The sequence below is a fragment of the Phragmites australis genome, chromosome 3 (assembly GCF_958298935.1).
Source record: "Phragmites australis chromosome 3, lpPhrAust1.1, whole genome shotgun sequence".
NCBI classification, from domain to species: Eukaryota; Viridiplantae; Streptophyta; class Magnoliopsida; order Poales; family Poaceae; genus Phragmites; species Phragmites australis.
In genome coordinates, this window is record NC_084923.1 from 13,687,069 (window position 1) to 13,706,916 (window position 19,848).

The 19,848-nt window shown below is 44.6% G+C and overlaps 3 protein-coding genes across 8 annotated transcripts; all 3 read left to right on the top strand.

Moving 5' to 3' along the window:
- Window positions 1-3,069: 3,069 nt before the first annotated feature.
- On the top strand, window positions 3,070-4,396 carry LOC133910997 (glucan endo-1,3-beta-glucosidase 9-like). The gene has a single exon (XM_062353231.1). The coding sequence runs from the start codon at window positions 3,529-3,531 to the stop codon at window positions 4,186-4,188; it is 660 nt and encodes a 219-aa protein (XP_062209215.1). The 5' UTR covers window positions 3,070-3,528; the 3' UTR covers window positions 4,189-4,396.
- A 1,491-nt stretch (window positions 4,397-5,887) lies between these two features.
- LOC133910998 (egg cell-secreted protein 1.3-like) lies at window positions 5,888-6,651 on the top strand. The gene has a single exon (XM_062353232.1). It carries the CDS (start codon window positions 5,973-5,975, stop codon window positions 6,504-6,506), a length of 534 nt encoding a protein of 177 aa, XP_062209216.1. The 5' UTR covers window positions 5,888-5,972; the 3' UTR covers window positions 6,507-6,651.
- A 421-nt stretch (window positions 6,652-7,072) lies between these two features.
- Window positions 7,073-15,591, top strand: LOC133912290 (uncharacterized). 6 transcript variants are annotated; one of them, XR_009908780.1, is made up of 12 exons: window positions 7,075-7,557; window positions 8,118-8,160; window positions 8,336-8,389; window positions 9,347-9,410; window positions 9,643-9,699; window positions 9,783-9,877; window positions 9,965-10,003; window positions 10,085-10,173; window positions 10,463-10,541; window positions 11,410-11,457; window positions 14,205-14,366; window positions 15,136-15,591. XR_009908780.1 is itself a non-coding variant. In XM_062354954.1 (12 exons), the coding sequence occupies exons 1-11, from the start codon at window positions 7,352-7,354 to the stop codon at window positions 14,283-14,285; spliced, it is 855 nt and encodes a 284-aa protein (XP_062210938.1). In that variant the 5' UTR covers window positions 7,075-7,351; the 3' UTR covers window positions 14,286-14,334; window positions 15,136-15,591. The 6 variants fall into 6 exon arrangements, 4 of the variants coding, with proteins under 4 accessions (XP_062210940.1, XP_062210938.1, XP_062210939.1 ...); XR_009908781.1 differs by lacking the exon at window positions 15,136-15,591 and adding an exon at window positions 14,885-15,120; XM_062354954.1 differs by having other exon boundaries at window positions 14,205-14,334.
- Window positions 15,592-19,848: the final 4,257 nt, after the last annotated feature.

The window sequence follows — 19,848 nt, forward strand, 5'->3', positions numbered from 1 at the left end:
TGTTTATTGAAGCTATGAACAGGTTTTAGTCTCATTGGTGAAGATACACGACGTTGATGTCCCTCGAAAAGAAAAGAGAAGCGGTTTGTAGTAATCAATAGGATTTAATTTATTTTATCTTTGAAATTGAATCTAAGAAAGCCGTACTATCAAGATGGATGAAATTGTCAGTTTTGATGGTGTCTCAATGCTCAAACTAACCTATTAGAACCAATAGTTGAGAGACATATTCACCCACGGACATCGGGAAAAATAGGCAGAATGTCTTGAGTCCAGAGTCTCCAGTGTTCACTGGATACTCCGGTACTCAGTGTTTTAGGCCGGAGTCTCCGAGTGAGACTCCACCAGAGAGTCTCGATTTCGAATTATTTTTAATTGTCTGGAGTCTCCGGTGTTCGGTACTTGATGATTTTTGGCTGGAGTCTCTGAGAAAGTCTCCGGCAGAGAGTCTCGGTTAAGCTTTAAATTTAAAAAGACCGGAGTCTCCTGTGTTCACCGGATACTCCGGGTAGATGAAGTTTTTGGCCGGAGTCTCCGAGTGAGACTCCGCCAGAGAGTCTCGATTAACATTTAATTTAAATGACTGGAGTATCCGGTGTTCACCAGATACTCCGGTACCTGGAAAGGCCGGAGAGTCCGGCAAGTCTTCGGACTGTTTCTTTGAGGTGACTAAGTCCCACCCGGAGACTCTGGTGTTCACCGGATACTCCGAGCAGTTCAACAGAACCGTAACGGCTAGTTCTGACATTGTTCTGAGCCCGTTTTGGATTTCAGGCCGGAGACTCCGGTGTTCACCGGATACTCCGAGTTAGGTGAGTCAGAACAGTAACGGCTAGTTTTTAAGGGTCAGCTATATATACCCCCACACCCCCTAGCATTGAATGCTTGCTGTTGCTGCTGAGCTACACTTTGAAAAAGCTTCCTAAGAGCATTCAAGAGCCCTCCAAACATCTCTAGTGTTTAGTTTTGCACCACAATTGAGAGATTGTGTTTGGAAGAGTAATTGAGTTGTTGAGTATTGAGTTCATCATCAATCACTCACTTGTGATCTTTGCTCTTGGAGCCTCGTGCTCCTAGACAGCAAGTCGTCGCCTGTAGAGCATCCAAGAGTTGTGGAGTGCCACAGGAAGTTTGTAATTGCCATCAATTTGAGTAAGAAAACTTAGCTTAATTTTTGTAGTTGCTAGGAGAGGATAGGATTGAAAAAGACCCGGCTCTTTGTGAGCTCCTCAACGGAGACGTAGACATTTCTTTATGAGGTGGCCGAACTTTGGGATAAATTCTTGTCTCCTTATTTTGTGCAAACTTTACATTGTTGTAGTTTTGGGATTTTTTTTTCCAAATTCTAGTATTCGTGAGATTCTTACTGCAGGTTATTGTTGTTTAAGCATTTTACTCATATTAGAACATGTGGTATCTTTTAGATTCTAGCAAACTTGCTTAGATTCATTTGATTTTGAAATCCTGTATAACCTGGATAATCCGGACTAGACCGAATACTCCGGACCACCGGAGTATCCAACCTTCACCGGAGTATCTGGCCCCTGAATAATCCGCTGTTGAGTTTTAATTTTCAGAAATGCCTATTCACCTCCCTCTAGGCGACTTTAAGTACATTCACAGGTGAAATAGTCCCACTGTATTTATCTGTTTGTTTCGACCGGGGTTCGAGTAAGAGCCCCGTTCCCCTTCCAATGCGTGATTTTTATGCACCAATCACAATCAGTCCGTGCGTTCATCGCGGTTGATGTTACAGTGGTGTTCTTCAAGTCGTGAAATGGGAGGGTAATCTTTTACTAGTGTGCTGTACTTAAAAAAAAAGGTTATAAGACCATCCCTAACCATATTCTCTTCATTTCGTTCTTTTTCCAATTATCTTTCCCGTTTCTATTTCCTTTATTTTCTCTCATCTTCAACAACTTTCTTTTGAGAGAATCGCGAAGGGAAAGGAGAGAGAATCTCATCCTGAAGGAAATGACCCTGGGAATCCCGTTGTCACAGAAACCGTGAAGAAAAACCGTTGGAGCGCTGAAGAGAACAAAAATCCCTTCACGACAGGAATTTAACCCCTGAAGGGAATCTCTTAGGATTAGTCTAATATGGTTCAAGTTGACCACATTGTTATGTTGCGATATTTAGACATAGTATGGGTCACTGGGCACTGTTGGCTCTAGTTGACTCGATTAATCAATGTGACTAGAGAATTTGGCCCGAATATCCTAGTTAAACTATTTCTGCTCCCATTAGTTTTTCTCGTAGGATTGGTTACTGGAATTCTATTCTAGATGTCAAGGAAAAATGGACTGTTCCTTTGTTGCCTTGAGTTCATAGATTAACTTAACAGCGCTGATGGCTGACCAATCTGAATTGAAATTGCTTTACTGATGTATTGGTTGACATTAATTTGGTATATGAATGTCTGTTGCTGTAGGCCACTGAAATTTTCTTATAAGTATCTGCTGCCCTTTTTCGTGACATTAAATTATGAAAAATCCACAAATGTCAGCATTGATGTGCTGGTGGGTGTATGTTTGTTACTTAACTTTAGATCATCTGACTTTAGCTGGGTTTCCCCTGGTGAATGCGAGCTGAAAGATAATAAAAGCACTTGTCTCTAGACCTTATAAATAATTGGAGGTGGAATACATTATTTCTAACAGCAGTTCTTCAATGGATAGATTGCAAACATATCTGTACTCCTTGGTAACAACTTTCAACCTGGGAGAATATCTGTTACGGTTTGGTATTCCTCATTTTTTTATCCAGGTTCACAATTACTATATCCAAAACCTAGATCCTAAATGCCTGAAAGAGTATATAATTGGGTCTTTAGTGCTCTGTCGACTTCGCAGATGATACCTTGTCTGGTAAAAAATATATTTTTGATTTCTGCACGAAATTCAAATTGATAGCAATTTATTATACAGTTAGTATCATGAGTACACTGTATGCCTGTATCCCACTGCATAAATGAAGTGAATCATGAATTCAAGTAATGATCCATAATTTGTGTTTGTTTTGTATGTGTGGCTTCATTGCAATTCGGTTTCGTGATTGTACCTTCGATAATTGACAAGTAAATTGACTTTACAGGTACGTTGTTGTTGGGAATGAGCCATTTCTTATGAGTCATGGACAACATTTCCAGCCTTTTGTAGTCCGTACAGCAGAAAATATTCAATGAGCATTGGTTGATGCAAAATTATCTAGCAAGATCAAGGTGGTGGTACCTTGTAGCGCTGACACATACCAGAATGCTTCTACCCCGCTTTCAAAAGCTAGCTTCGGACCTGATGTTAACAAGACCATGGCTGAACTCCTGTCATTTCTTGCAAACAATAGTTCTCCATTTATGGTCGAGCTGAATCCAGTTTTGAGCTTTCAACAGAACAAGAACCTGTCGTTGGACTATCACCTTTTCCAACTAATGTCACATCCAGTAAAAGATGGTAAAACAAGTATGACAACTACTTTGATGCAAGCTTAGATGCTCTGGTTACTTCTCTAACCAAAGCTGGCTTCGGAGACATGGACATCATTGTTGGGAGAGCAGGATGGCCAACAGATGCAGCTGTGAATGCAACTCCTGCCATTGCTCAATCGTTCATGACTGGCCTAGTCAATCACCTGGCTAAAAAGTTCGGGACTCCACTTCGCCCAAAAGTGCCTCCAGTTGCGACGTATCTCTTCAGCCTTTTAGATGAAGATCGATGCAGTACAGCAAGCGGAGGTTATGAAAGGCACAGTGGCATTTTTACATTTGATGGACAGGCAAAGTACCATGTTAACATAGGTCAAGGTCCTAAAGCTCTCAAGAATGGCCCTGATGTGGACTACCTTCCATCAAAATGGTGTGTGGTAGACAACAACAAGGACTTGCCCAATGTTTCTTCCAGTTTTTCTGCAGCGTGCTCCAATGGCGACTGCACTGCTCTGTTGCCTGGTGGCTCCTGCTCTAGACTTGGCTGGCCTGGTAATGTGTCGTATGCATTCAACAACTACTACCAGCAACATGATCAGATCGAGGAAAGCTGCAACTTCAATGGCCTGGGTTTGATAACCACTGTTGATCCATCTGTAGACAGTTGCCCGTTTCCTCTTGCAATTCGCACCTCTGCTGCTTCTTCCTTTCATCCAACATTGGCCATGGCCATGTTGCAATTACTAGTTCTACACGTAGCTGCCTAGCTTTACATATGATGTCTTTGAGGCTAAATTGAGCCTTCAAGATGTTTCTGTTGGCCTCCTGTTGTATGTACTCTAGTGTCTTAGTGCACCATCAAATACTAATATTTCGAAATGGTATAAAATCCGATATTTCACTTCTTAGAGGACTTATAGCCCACATGTGTTGGTAGATTTAGTCGAAATGTAATGTGGTATTTTAAGTTTGTCAGCCTGGCAGAATCATAACAATTGTTCTCTTGATTGAAATGTAAATTCACTATCCTGTTCATTTTTCGAGATCCCCTTTTAGATATGCATTTGGCAACACCAACAGTCTTTCTACTATGGTGACAAACGGTCTTTTAATCGAGGCTCGTATTTCATACTCCACTTCCTTGCCATTATGTAGTAGATTAAACCGTTCCCATTATGCCCCATAAATGCGCTCTCCACATTCTGAAACTTAAGCCTCTTCACTTACACGTACGTTAATACTTGCATCATGTACAAATACAGCATCAAGTTGCATACCCACACATCACACACGTATTAACTTACCGTTCCATTGCTCCAATATTTGCTAGAGCTGCTCGCCGGCGCCACTGCCTGGTCTGGTGCGGTTAACAACATCACAAAATACACACACAAAAATGCGAACGATAGGGGAAGGAAGGACATGCAAACTCTGGAGCAGAAAAAAATGTGTTGAGGTTGTAATCGTAATTGAAAATTCTAGAGCATAAAAATGTGTCATACTAACACTGTTAACACATCTAGTCAATCCTGCTCGGTTACACAGGACATCATGGACTGGATGAGCACTCCGTCCACGCGCACACCCTGCGTGCGTCGTCTTGGCGTGCCGATGGGTGCCATGCCACGAACGTGGCAGCATACATGAGCGCATGCGCCCTTACCACTGGGTGTTTTAATCGTGGCCTTAACTAATTACACGATCTGATTACAGGGAAGCTGTGCTCACGTGCCGATGCTTCGTTGTTTGTTTGTGGTGCTTGGTCACTATGGTCAAGAAGGAATGAAAGGAGGCATGGTGGAAGAACTCATGTGTATAGAGATGAAAGAGTCGGCATCAAATCCGAACTCATGTGAATCATGGAGGTCACCTGCTTGTGGTGTCATTAAAGTGAACTTGGATGGCGCTTTCATCCAAGAGATTATTCTAGGGCTAGTGGTGCTGTCCTGCGGGACCATGATGGTAATATTTTGGCAGCAGAAGCGTAATGGTATAGTGACCTCCCAGATGCATTAATGGTTGAGGCAATGGCAGCAAGAGACAATTTATTGGTCGCAGTGGCACTTGGCTACGATAATATCATCTTGAAAACGGATTGTCTTCACCTGGCCTATCTTTTTCGAATGAACTCAGGTGGAAGGTCAACTGTTGCAAGCTTATGGTACGAGATCAAGGAGCTAAGCAGGATGTTTACTAGTTTTACTATTTCAGTTGTAAAAAGAAGACAAACTCTGCAGCACACGATTATGCGATAATGTCTTTCTTTCTATGATAATCTGGTATGCTCATGGAACGATTCCATCCCAGCTGTCTAAGAGAGGTGGCAACCGAAAAAAAAAACTAATTACCCGCATGATAATGCACCTGATCAAGCCTTTATAATCTGTAAATTACAATTCACTTTTTTCCCATATACTAGTAGATTAAACCGTGCCCTTCCACGTTCTGAAACTTACGTCTCTTCGCATGCCTGTTGCACCCTGTATAAGTACAGCCGCAAGCCTCACGCCCACTCAAATTAGCGCATCGCTAGCTCGTGTCATCTTAAAGCATGGCACCACCATCCATGCTGGCTCGCTCCCGCCATTCCCTGGCCGTGCTGATCTTCTGCTTGGCGCTGCTCGCCGGGGCCAACGTGACGGCCGGTGCGCGGCCGACGATGTTTGCACCCGCGCCGGTCCCTGTGGCCGCTCGGGGCCTGGTGGAGCGGCTGGACGGGGAAGGGTCGCAGCAGTGCTGGGAGGTGCTGGTAGAGATCAAGTCGTGCACAGGGGAGATCATCCTCTTCTTCCTCAACGGCGAGGCGTACTTGGGCCCCGGGTGCTGCCGCGCCATCCGCGTCATCGAGCAGCGCTGCTGGGCCGCCGACGCCATGCTGTCCGTCATTGGGTTCACCCCCGAGGAGGGGGACATGCTCAAGGGGTACTGCGACGCGGGCGATGACGGCGGCAGCGGCGGGCAGGGGCAGGGGCAGCAGCAGCACGACAGGACGCCGGTGGCGCCGCCTCGCCGTGATGTGTACGACGGTGTTGCCTGCAAGAGCGTCACTCCTGTGGCGGCGAGAGAGGGCTCGGTGCACCGTTGATAAGCTGCAGTGTGCGTCCACGTCCAGGAAGCGGTGCGGCACTCGATCGTGAGATAACCTCGGGTGTTTAGGATGCCCGTTTGGTCTTCTCTGTGATTTTGTGCAACACGAGATGCCTGCTTGGCTTCGCCGAGATAAATAACAGTAATAAATCACATTTTCTGTGAACTTGGCAAATCGAAATTGGAACTCAACAAACAATCGTCGCGCGTCCATGGAACCATTGTCAGAAACGAGTTGTGGCTGTGCGCTGTCGAGTGCCGTTTCGCAATTGCATCACGACTACGCGCACCATGAGTCCCAACGTATCTGCAGGCAGAGTCTTGGCAAACGAGGCTGGCAGAGTCTGCGTTGCCTGTGCCATATCAATATCATGACCAGCCGTCCAGGTACAGTCGAGTCAGACGACGCAACGGTTCAAAATCGACTCGCGTTACGGCGCAATCGTTGCCGAAAAACGATATGCTCCGATGATTGCACGGCAATCTGGTTGGGCTTGGCGCTTGCGGCGTTCCAGCCTTCCAGGTCCTACGAGTCGACCATCAGATTCGCAGGCGCGGACACGAGCCCAAAACCCAAACCAAACCACGCGCGAGCCGGGTGGAACGGGCCCGCCCGGCACAGCGACTGGCCGCGGACCGTGGCAGGCAGCAGTGCCGCACGTGACCGGTGCCGGCTTCGCAGGGCATGGAGACGGAGCCGAAGGCGACAGCTGCCGCGGCCGAGGTGAGCTCGAGCCGCAGCCGCGCAAGGGAAGGAGGCATCCAGGCTCGGCCCTCGGTAGTCCTCGCCCGGCCACAAGCGGACAAGCTCACACACGCTCCTCGACTACGCCGCCGCTGCGAATGCCGGCTCTGGAACCCCGCCTGATGCTTCTGCTCCTCCTTGCGGCCGCCTGCGGCTGCGGCCTCGCCGGTGCGGGGGGAGGCGGGGGCGGGGGCGGGGGCGGCGGTTCGTGCGAGTTCTCCGTCGCGCACGGCGGAGAGCTCTTCAGCTTCACCCTCGCGGCGCCGACGCCGGCGCACCGCCACGGCGTCCTCAGCGAGGACGGGTACGTAACTAACCACTCCCTCTGCTCGACCACTAGTAACACTCGCGTGAATTGGTTACTCCTTTGCGCCCAAAAAAAAAAGGGAGGTGAGACGGACGATGGAACGAAGACGAAATGCGAGCGGTAGGTTCGGGACCTACTACTCGTGCTTCGCGGAGTCGAGCTCCTCGTGTTTGACGAAATGCTCGTTCTGTGTTTGAGAATTGGCTGCGTTGCCGAAGCTGTGATGCGGTGATTCCGTCACTTGACTTTGTCACGTGAGCTGACCGATTAGTATAGTAAGCATAACAAACTTATCCTGGTAAGAGAGCAGCATGTCTCTACAAACTTGTGTGTACTTGTGGCCTGCTTGGCTCGCTTGTTCAAAGTTGAAAATTACTAGTAGACTTCACTACTCTTTGCGTGGTTGGGACAGAGCTTTGCAAGTATGCACAACAGCACAGTGCACTAGCAAACCTTGAAATCCATCTGGTTGTCTTGGTCGCATTGTCATTTGTTTGTAATGTTATGGCACCTTTATGTCTGAGTGGTCCCGTAACAACGGCCATCTTGTGTTTCAGGTTTTACAAGGTGGCTGTGAATGATTCGGTACTCTGGTTCCAGGTTGGTTTTGATAGGTTACTCTTTCGTCTTTTGCAAATGTAATTCCTACATTTAGTAGAGCTAATATTAGAAGCAGATGAACAATAACTGCAAAAATGGATTGATTGAACTCCCTTAAAAAAATTCGAGGCTCAGAGTTCCATTAACAACAGTTTTATTTGTTCCATGTGTGCAGCTGTGCGATGAAATGATATTCAACTTTGACCCACCTGTGTGTTTTAATTGTGAGGTACTCTCTTGACCTAGCCGTTCCATAAGCTAAACGGAAGCCATTCAGAAACATTCGATGCTGCTTTATCTGGGTCGATATTGAGTTTGGCTCGGCCTTTCTTACTTGTCTGAATTATTTTTACAAAATCCGGAAACCCTTTACTTTTCATTTGTGATTCGTGCATGTATATGAATTTATCCATCGACACTGCTTCAGTAGCAACTCCATTCATTGTACTAGTTAGGATTGTATCAAGGGTCCATCATATCACTAGAAGACTAGCCCATCAGGTGCATACTTAACTGCTCATTTGCATCAGCTGAATTTCCAGTAAGCATTAACAAGCAGTCTGTGCGGTGCATCTACGTTTCACCAATATGCGATATGGATACGGGTACGGTGATACGGCGATCACCCAAAAACAAGGATACGCCGATACGGCGAGTATATATAAATATATATTTAATTTTTGCCAACATTGGCCTTCTCTTGCTGCGGAAGAGTTGTCCTCGGCAATGCATACATGTCTGCTTCTTCTTCTTGGATGCCTTCGTCGACAATGAGAGCTGCACCGGCATGGGAGCACTCCTTTTGTGCTCGCTTCAATCGTTGCTTTAGCTGCACCTTCTTCCCCACGAGTATCGCCGTATTGCACCGTATCGCCGTATCCCGCCGTATTCAGATACGGGTACGGCGACCTCCACAATGTATCGGTGAAACATAGCTGTGCATAACATTGACCTTTTCCTTGTGCTAGCGGATGCTCTTGCTTTTGTACATAATCTTTGATAAGTTCTCATGTCAAGGACTAATCTGATAGGTGCACTGATAGTGTGGACATATATTACTACCCTGAACATTGTTATTTTGCCAATCATTTTGCTTCCTCTGTACCTTCACATTATCTGCAGTTATTCTATTTTTCTCATTAGTTTCTTTCATTTTGTTTTGTTCTGATCATTTACATGCCATAAGGACTGTGGCGGTCCATTGAGGTGTGGCACCCAGTGCACTGCGCTTGTGTCAAATAATATTGGAGGTAGCTTTTTTCCCTTGAGTAGATATATTTTCACCAGTTTTTGCACTAGTATATCTTTAACTGTGTATCAGGAACGATACCGGTGGAACAATTAATTTAAGTAGTTCCACTTTGCATTTTCAAAAGATTTTAAATTTTATTTTTAAAACATCAGTCAGGATTGCTATATTTTCTTTTTGGTTGCTGGTGTTTGTGACTGGGTGTACCATAATCTATGTTTTGTTGTCTGCAGGATATGATGTTTGCACAACCATTGGAAGTTTATCCAAATCTCATATATCTCTAATTGGTGAGAATGGCATTTGAATCTTTCAGAACTATCCTTACTCTATGGAACTAACATGGTTATTGTTTCTCTGGGGGGAAGAATAGATGAGAGCAATCCTCAAAAGGGTGTTGTTGTCCAGATGTTCTCATCAAAGTGTTCTATTTCTGTTTCCGTCCTTTGTGATTTAACTGTAGCCCAAGTGAGTAGATTCTTTTATTTACAGTTCCTTGAAGTTTTTGTTTTGCTTGTTTCTCTATCACCAGTGCCTTATTCCTTTCTTTTGCAGGTACCAGACAAATTCATCCTATCTGGAACTTGTGATTATGTGGGTACACAAAATTTGCAATCGTGCAATTTTCTACAGCAGATTCTTCTTTTAAGACATTAACAGAGTTGTATCTCACAGGCTACAACACTTAGACACCCTTCTGGTTGTGCAAGATCTGTTTCTGCTTCTGGAAGTGGCTGGGGATGGTTTGGCACTTTGTTCATAACGTATGTTATTTTGAGTTGCATATACTTATGAAACTTCAACTAGTTGTTATAGTAAACCATTGATCTACAGTAGGAAGCAATTGAGTCTATCTCAGTTAGTGGGAGGTGTGGGTGTACACCTCCACCACCCAGGTTCAAGTCCTTCTCGTCTTGAATTTGGGTGCCTATGTTCTTCTTGATACCAAATTACAGTCTCGTTTATGATTTTTCATGCCATCAAAGTTTTTCACTTCTTATTCTTCTTCCTTTTTTTGAGTTCTGGCTGGATTAATGCCTAACTTTTCTGCAGAGTTATGTGCCTTCTTGGAGGGTACATTTTGATTGGTGCAATGTACAGATATTATTTCCTCGGCATTCATTCTGTAGAGGTAAATCTAGTCTAACACAAAGTCGTTGAATTTATTTTCTTGTGATATATGCCTCATCCAGTAAATTATTTGGTGGGCCCAACTGCTGTTGTTTTCTTTGAGAGGCTAGTTGTAACTCCCACAGTTTCTTCTTGTATGTAACTCCCAGCCATTGGAGATCCATAGCAATTCTCATCAACCCAACTCCCAGTTAAATGATGCATCTGCATGTGCATGTGTATATGCATACATGGTTATTCTAAAGAATTTTTTTTTTCTGAAATTTGTTGTGAAAATGTACCGTTTTATCCCAAATTTTGGATGATATATTGTTCATTATGGTCCCAGTTTTGGGAATGAGCTCAAGAAAACTTTTTTTCAAAAGTTTGTTAAAAGTTGTAGTCTTTCCCCAAGAGGGCTGAGCTAGACCGACTCCTAAAGACTGTACCTGATCCCAATGCTGGGAGATGAAAATAGTTCACTCAAAATGTTAAGTTTTGTACCAAACACCCAATTTGAGAATAGGGTGCACCCAACTATGAAAATAATTGTTTCAATCATTCCACTTGGATTTCTTGTAAATTGGTATGTTTATTTGGATTTCCCTCTTTCTAAATGGATTTCTGAGAACTGTATATAAGTTCACAACCACCGTCAAGAACTAAAAGGATATATAAAGATATCAATAAATGAAATTCAAATAAAAAAGTAAATCATAGTGTGTCCTTTGATTTTATTTTATTTTAAATTCCTTTGCAATTGCAATATAAAGTCTCAACCGTCACCTAGCACTGATATTTCTGTGAGCAGTTAATTTAGCAACTTGTTCATGCATTACAATTTATGATGATTTAAAACCACAATCTTGTCTTACTCTCTTATATTCCAGGCCATTCCAAACCTGGAATTTTGGATTGGTTTGCCACAACAAATTAAGGTAAGTTATGATGTCTATTTTCTAGATACAAACAAGCTGGTGTATATTAGTTTATTTTCTAGATATAAACAATTTGTTTACACGTCATGCTTGTTTTGTACTTCTGTTTATCTCCAGTACAGCCAGCACCAATGATACGATGCTAAATTTCTCTCAAGACGAGTGCAATGAGCAGTCATTGATACTTGTAAACTAGTTCCATTGCTAGCAAATACCTACCGTATCTTCAATATTGCAAAGTATTTAGTGAGCTGGCAGTTGCAATGTTGTAGATGCTTTTGTCGGATGAGCCTACAGGAGGCGGCACAAGGCAATTCCGGCACAGCAGGAGGGACTGGGCCAAGCTTCTTCGGCGGAAGGCTAGAGATAGAGTTTGTTAGTTTAAGTTAGTCCGATTAGATTCATTAGTTGGAGATAAGATTTGTTAGTTTAGTTAGATTCATTAGTTGGAGATAAGATTTGTTAGTTGAATTAGGGATAAGGTGTTAGTCAATCTGTAACACCAGCTCTATTTAAAGGGCGACTGGGAATCGGTATCAACAAGTAATGAAATAAGTTTAGTTCCATCTAATAACTGCTCAGAGCCTTTGATGAAGAGGGCGAGTACACCTCATCTCCCAGCCATATCATCTTTGGTATCAGAGATGGGCGATTCTACGACCATGGCTGACATCACACCCAAGCTCGTCCGGATTCTGCTCGCCGTCGACCGCTACAATAATGAGATGTCCCACATCCAGACCCAATTATCCTCCCTCATCGTGGTTGTCAAGCAGCTCGCGTGCGAGGCCGGCACCTCTGGCATGGGCGATGCCGGAGGCTCTGACCAGGACAACGATGACCGCAAGCCTCTTGGCGGCAATGGCGTCCAAATTGCTAGGTCGGCAACGCACGTATACAAGCTCCGGGCATCACCAACGACAACGGCGCCATCCACACCAGCGTCTTCCATGCTTGTCATCGGAACGTTTGGCTAGGGCTTGCTTGGTCCATCCCTGTCCGTGGCTAGGCCACCGGGATGACTTTGGTGTTCGCCTCGCCGCTGACTGACGTCATGCCTTAAACGGTGTGGAACACATCGGCTTCCTACCAAGCGAGCATGTCATCGTCGTGTGTGCTCCACTGTTGCCTTATCAAGTGGTGCAAGGAGTTCATGTGCAACTCAGCTTGGGTCACTCAACCTCCTGATGACAACTGCAGCCAACGCCACCATCATCTTGCCCAAGACACTCCAATGCTTGCTTACCCGGCTTGCGTCCATTCGGAGTCAACAAGGTCTTCGACCATGGCCACTGCCTAGCAGCTTGAGGACAAGCTGCATGTTGGGAGGGATGCAATGTTATGGGCTGGGCATCGGGAATGCCTCCGTCACGCCTAAGGCTCCATGAAGCCTCATTACGATGAGGACCATCGTGACATTCAGTTTGCAGTAGGCGATTGGGTATTGTTGTGCTTGCAACACCGGACGACTGCGGCAATTATAGACAAGGCTGCTGGAAAGTTAGCTCCTCGATATTACGGGCCCTTTCAGATTAAAGATCGCATTTGTTCGGTGGCGTATCATTTACAACTCCTAGCTCGTGCTCGAATTCATGACGTGTTTCACGTGGTGTTCTTGAAGAGGTATCATGGCCACCGCCTGCCTAACAACTTGAGGACGAGCTGCATGTCAGGAGGGATGCAATGTTATGGGCTAGGCATCGGGAATGCCTCTGTCACGCCCAGGACTCCATGAAGCTGCATTACGATGAGGACCATCATGACATTCAGTTTGCAATAGGTGATTGGGTATGGCTACACTTGCAACACCGAACGACTGCGACAATTATAGACAAGGCTGCTGGGAAGTTAGCTCCTCAAAATTACGGGCCCTTTCAGATTAAAGATTGTATTTGTCCAATGGTGTATCGTTTACAACTCCCAGCTCATGCTCAAATTCATGACGTGTTTCATGTGGTGTTCTTGAAGAGGTATCATGGTGACCCTCGGACAGATATTGTTTGTTTGCCGCACATCAAACATGGATGAATTCTTCCGGAGCCGGGAAATATTGTGTGGTCCCATCTCAATCACGGTGTGTGGGAACTTTTGGTGCAATGGGTTGGGCGCAGTGCTGCAGATGCCACATGGGAGACTCTAGAAAGCTTTGCTTAGCAATATCCGGAGTACCAGCTCGAGGACGAGCTGTTTTTCCAGGAGGGCGGAAGTGTTGTAGACGCTTTTATCAGATGAACCTACAGGAGGCGGCACAAGGCAACTCCGGTGCAGCAGGAGGGATCAGGCCAAGCTTCTTTGGCGGAAGGCTAGAGATAGAGTTTGTTAGTTTAAGTTAGTCTGGTTAGATTCATCAGTTGGAGATAAGATTTGTTAGTTCGGTTAGATTTATTAGTTAGAGATAAGATTTGTTAGTTGAATTAGGGCAAGGTGTTAGTCAATCTGTAACGCCAGCTCTATTTAAAAGGGCGGCTGAGAATCGGTATCAACAATGAATAAACAAGAAAGTTCCTCCATGCAATCAGCTGCTTAGAGCCTCTGCGAGAGGGCGAGTGCGCTGGTGCCATTTATCCTACCGATCTACTAATCCATATCATGCAATAAGAAACATGTTATTTTTCTTTTGAAAAGGAAAAGGTATTTTGTCAATTTACAGATGTGCTTGCTGAAAAACTCTAGAGTTGCTTTACTTTGGTAACATATTTTAAGTGTCATCAAATGTAACCTTATGACTTGTTTATCCATCTCTCCAGAGCATGTTTGTTCCTTCAACAAGAAGTCACATAAGTTATAACAGAGATGGTCAAGGTCCATATGCCCCTGTAAACCATTGAGAAGTTGGCATCCAAGAAACTTTACTGGCAGCCATGGATGGACTTCAAGGTAGGATAAGTACATCTGTGGCAAAATGTCAGGTACCATCGATGAGTGTATCTTATTTATAGTTTTAGTTTTGCGCAATATCTGATTGAACTATCACTGGGAAGTAGAAGTGAGCCAGTGATTGTATTATCAATCAGCAGATCCATGTATTACTGGTGATTGGTTTTCCTTTTTTTTCTCTATCTTTTTCCACTTTTCCCAGAGGAGGGGGTCACATATGACTAGTTACTGTTCCACTATTTATTAACATGAAATGGAAAGTGTTGTGTTAATAGTATTCTGTTTTTATGCCCTGTTATGGAATTTTAATAACTGTAAGAGAGAAATCACGATCGCAACTCATTTTTTCCAGCTCAGTTTTATTTTATCTCAAACAGGCATAATGTACACATCAAGTCTAAACTGAAACCTAGATGTGATTTATGTACATAAATATTATCTTACCACAAGAGTAATACTCGAATCAAATGTGGTGGGCTATTTGGCTCCTGTTTACTTTTCAGAACTGAAGTTAGTGATTTAATTGTGCTTTAACTTGTATGCCATGCAGCAACAGTTCTGATGAAATGTTATCACTTCGAACATGTACTATCATCACCATATAATGTGGGTCGAGATTGATGTAAACTTTCAAAACCCGCACCATCATCCCTTCTTCGGAAAATTGCAAATGCTGTTGCACGAATCTCGAGCCACTTTTGAGGCTGAGATAGAAATACATAGATGTACAAGTTGTTGTGCAAATGATTGGTTGGATTTGGAACCATGAAAATGAATGATTTCACATGTTTTATCATGAAGGTTTCTCCGCTTGCCGCTTGGAAACTCTTTAGCATGAAGATGACCTTGCAATCTGCATCATACAATCTCTCTGTCCAAAGGAACTTGTAGGACACAGATACGAACAGTAAGTTTGTCATAGTTGTGGACAACCGGATGCTTGTGCTCTGCGCGTGGGCAAGAGAAAAAAGATAAGATTGAGACTTCCAATGGCTGATTATTACTTTGTTCCGTTATAACGTGTGGATGCCACAAGACTTATCATTAGCCGCAACTTTTGGCATGAAATTCTGAAGGCTAGAAACTAGTGCGTAGAAGGCAGATGAATCACGCTTGTGAGAATTTGGTGAAGTAATGTGATGTGACTTTATTGTGAGTAGAGGAACAATTTATTGTATGGAAGGATGGTAATTTCGCTTCTTTTATTGCCATTCCTTTAGCTCAGGAAGTGCTGTAACTGTTTGTCGTGAACAAGGACAATATGCGATCTTTTTTAAGTGTCTATAATGTTGGTTTCTTATTTTATCGTCTGTCTCGCAACACTTGGAGCTTTCTTTTTTGTATATACAAATATGCTTGTTTCTACTCTAGTCTGATCTTTCTGTACTGGTCGTTCTCAGAATATGAACCTCGCGAGTCACAGATAGCTTCACTGAGAAGAACTGCTGTTGCGTAATTGTGCTGTGTGCTGCTTTGGATGCTGGTGCGCATGACACCATTCTGATGTGATGGTGTAATGGAAATGAGGTCTTCTCGCTTGGAATTTTGACAGATTCCCTTTTAACAGTTTCATGATTTTTTATGACCACTCATTCTCTTGTCTGTTTGTTTTGTTTTACCCTTGGCATATCCATTGTGAATTGCACTGAGGCCTCCATTATGCAAAGAAATGATGTTACGTGATCTTAGGACGTGTTTGGATGTCTTGCTGAGCGCGTGTATGCATCGGCGGATGCAGAGTGGAGCGGTGTGCGTGTGTTTAGTTGGCGCTCGTGACTGCACCCGCTCGTGCAGCTGCATCCGTCTAGCCAGGTTCGGGGAAACGTCGGAATCGGCTGTTTTCGTCGGGCCTGGCTGGGGAGATGCAAAAACACTGTGCGTATAAATTTTTTTATTTAACTTTCGATTTTATTTAGAGGTCCAAAAATTCTAAATATTTTCGTGAGCAAATTAGAGCTCACTAACAACTCATTTTAATTAGGTTGATCAAAAAGCCTAAGTCAATATTTAATTAAAATTCTCCAAAAATCATAAAAAAAAATCACTAATATTCTTATCCGGTGATGTACTAATTTATAAAAATATTTTCAACCCTAGGTTATTTGATAAAAAAATGAGTTCCTTGTAATACAACATATACTCATGTAGATAACCAAACACAATCTCTTCTCAACTAAACTGAACACATAAAGCTAACCAAACAGACCCTACTGCATCTCCCCAAACTGTCTCAACTCAGCCTATATGACTCATACGAGTCAGAACGAGGACATGCGAGTAACCAAACATGCCCTTAGTGTTGATCTGCAGTCAGGGGTGAATTCACCTTGTGTCTATAGATTGTATAGTATATCGGTTAAATTTTTATTTTTCAGTGATCACCTTTGTCTGCGGTGCAAGTACAAGTCATCATATGCTGTCACAAATCCACCGATAACAACATCTTTGAGTATATTGTATTTTCACGATTCAAAAATGAATTTACTTCTGGAATTTGTCAGGTTGATTCTTATGGAACATAGATAAATTTCTTGCTTTAGTAATAGATGGGATTAAAATGATAAATAGTAGTAGAATATGTAGAGTTGAACTCATAAGAATGATTAGTGTTACGAGTAGACACCTTTTAGGTGTTAATCATATGATCAATTAGAGAGTAACTGATTAGCAGTTACTAATCCCAACAGTCACAAACATGATTGTTCATGTACTATATAATGTAAACATTATTCATCAATGTCGGAAGTTAATCTCTGATAATAATTCTGGGGTATACCTGATGACAGGCGCGTGATCCGTGACCTAGGGCCGTATGTCCTAGCTGCGTGCGTATGATGAACTAAAGAACAGTGGGGGTTATCCATGTTCGAGCTTCCCTGGGGATAATAGCCTTACATCATGTGTATTTTTTTATATGGATATGAATAAACTGGATCTATTTACTTTCTTCTTCTTGTCTCCCTCCCTTTATATATCCGAGGGAGAAATGACTTACATAGAGACCCAAGCTAAACTCAAGCCTAGCTAATCCTTCTAACATATGCCTATTATTACGGCGAGTGGCCATATTCTACTTGCCTTGTCGGTCTGTACCATCGCTCCCACGCTCGTGCAATCCTTATCGCCTGGTCTGCCAGGTCCCGTCCCCACGCATCATCTGCGCTCCTGCAAAACTTGCCCCGCAACTAGAGAAAATTGATCGTGGGGTTTTCCTCTGAGACCTAGTGACTAGTCGAAGAAATTGGTCGCGTGGTCACTGGCTGGACGCGCCGGGGGATCATGCTCCTGCCCAATCATAACGTGTAGAAAAAGGTTGATATTTGACCATCGTGGGTCCTCTGCCAAGGGACCCTATTATTCTGTACACCTATAGTAGCCTCCAATCTCCCTTGCGGATACGGTAAACTGAGCAGTTTGTCATGTGGTCATGGTTGGACCCAGTCGTACCATTTGGGTCCCAGGAGAACATGAGTTTGCCCAGGGAGTGGTTGGCAACATGGTCCACTTTCATTGTTGTCTAAAAAAACCACATCCCGAGGGGAGGTTAAACGTTCGGAGAGAGAAAATCTTGTGAGAGAGAGAAAAGGAAGGCGAGGCTGAAGGTTATGTACGAGAGTCGTCTGCTCCCTCGTCGCCTTTCTTTTGGGTACCGTGTTGGGAAGGACACGCCTGCTCCCCACGAGGGGGAGATCGTGATGTTTGCCACCTCCTTCCTGGCCGGTCTCATGCCATCCTTCTCCGAGTTCTTCACTACTGTCGTTTTCTTCTATGACATCCATCACCTCCACCTCAACCCCAACTCCATTATCATGCTGAGCGTTTTTGCTCACATGTGCGAGAACTTTATCATGGTTGAGCCGTGCCTCGATCTCTTCAGGTACTTTCACACGGCCAGGCCGGTGGCTAGGCTGGCCATCGGGAGCTACGGGTTTCGTCTCCACGATGGCCTCGCCAACTCATACCTCGAGATAGGCCTTAAGTCCTCATGGTCGGGCTGGAGGGAGGACTGGTTCTACCTCAAGACTGAGGACGCCATGGATAATATCCGCGTGCCGAGCGGATCAGCTCAGTACAACGAGGACTGGGGAACCACCCCCACGCCCACCACGGAGTTGTTGGTCATCGCGGCTCGGGTAAAGAACCTCGTGAATGCTGGGTTCACGGGAGCTGACGTCGTTCGCGACTTTGTCAAGCACCGGATGTGCCCTCTGCAGAGGAGAGAGCACCCGACCTATTTATATACCAGGAGGGATGACGTCACTTGGGAAAGCTCCACAGGTAACGTTGCATCCCTTTTCATAGTGTTTTCTTGTTGATCGTATGGTATCTTACGTATTCCCTTATCTCAGAGTTGGCTGACGATGTCGTCGACCAGCGGGTCAAACTCCTAATCGTGGTCGCTGCGAGGAAGAATGGACCTCCGCGAGACGCTTTTTCGTTGTGTGATCTGTCACCTTCGGAGAGGGCCCGCCGCATGGTATGTTTGGCTTTTTCTTAGACTTTTTAATCCTCGATCTTCCCATGGGTTGAGGTTTCATAGTTCATGTTATAGCAGGATCTTCCACTAGTCAATGTATTGCGTCTGGTGACTACCGAGGCCACAACCGTAGAAGTTAGCACAGCTGATCGCGGAGGTGGCCAGACTGCCCAGAGCCCAAAGGAGGCTGCGGGTGGCGGTCTTGAGAGTGGCGCCAGCCAACAGGGGTTGACCCACGTCTCTCCAACCAGCCTCACCCCGAACAGGTGCCCACCGACAAGACATCCATCAACAAGACCCCTTCTGCCCAGACCAAGAGCGATTAGGCCACTGTTGGCCGAGCATCTGCGCAGGGGGAAAAGACCGATGGGGGACTCATCTGTCCTGGACGTGTCCAAGCATGTCCGTGAGTTGTCCATAAGTCTGTCCTCCTCGAATAGCCGGTCCAGCGGCTTCACGAGGACCAAGCTCGTGCTTACGTCTCCGCATCCGCGGTGAGTTCTCTAGTTAGTGTAGGATACACCGAGTCTGTATTCTCCTTTTGATTTCGTGGTTCCGTTGTTGTTGCTGTTTAAAGTAACAAATTTATCATTTATTATGTCAAATTTATCTTTCTCCATCACTCCCCCACGCCTCCCTCTTCCTCTCCAGCTAGCCAAGCAAGGGAGGAGCTCCCCCTCTCACTCTCTCAAGCATTCTTTCCCTCTCCCCAAAATCCGACATCAAGAGAAGGATTTGAGGTATGCATGTGGTATCCACACGATCACAAGCTCATGAGCTACTCATCTATCCAAATCGTTTTCGTTTCATGGAGGAATCGAGTTGTTCTTGAGTTCTTTAGATGTTCTTGAGTTTTTGGAGCTAAATGTAGTTTTGGGCGAATTTGAGCTATGAAGTCGTGTTTCTAGGTTGATGAGTGAGTTCCAAACTCCTTGAACTATCCCTAGCATGTTTCCCTTAGACTTGGTGTGGCTCGCAAATCAAATCGACCCCAAAATTCCCTCAAAAATAGTTGTTTTGGACAGCCCGAATACTCC

Bases quoted from the DNA above. Each gene is read 5' to 3' on its own strand.
- LOC133910997 (XM_062353231.1), top strand. From the start codon at position 3,529: ATGGACATCATTGTTGGGAGAGCAGGATGGCCAACAGATGCAGCTGTG.
- LOC133910998 (XM_062353232.1), top strand. From the start codon at position 5,973: ATGGCACCACCATCCATGCTGGCTCGCTCCCGCCATTCCCTGGCCGTG.
- LOC133912290 (XM_062354954.1), top strand. From the start codon at position 7,352: ATGCCGGCTCTGGAACCCCGCCTGATGCTTCTGCTCCTCCTTGCGGCC. The intron at 7,558-8,117 runs GTACGTAACTAA...CTTGTGTTTCAG, and splicing joins GGCGTCCTCAGCGAGGACGG to GTTTTACAAGGTGGCTGTGA. The intron at 9,878-9,964 runs GTGAGTAGATTC...TTTCTTTTGCAG, and splicing joins GTGATTTAACTGTAGCCCAA to GTACCAGACAAATTCATCCT.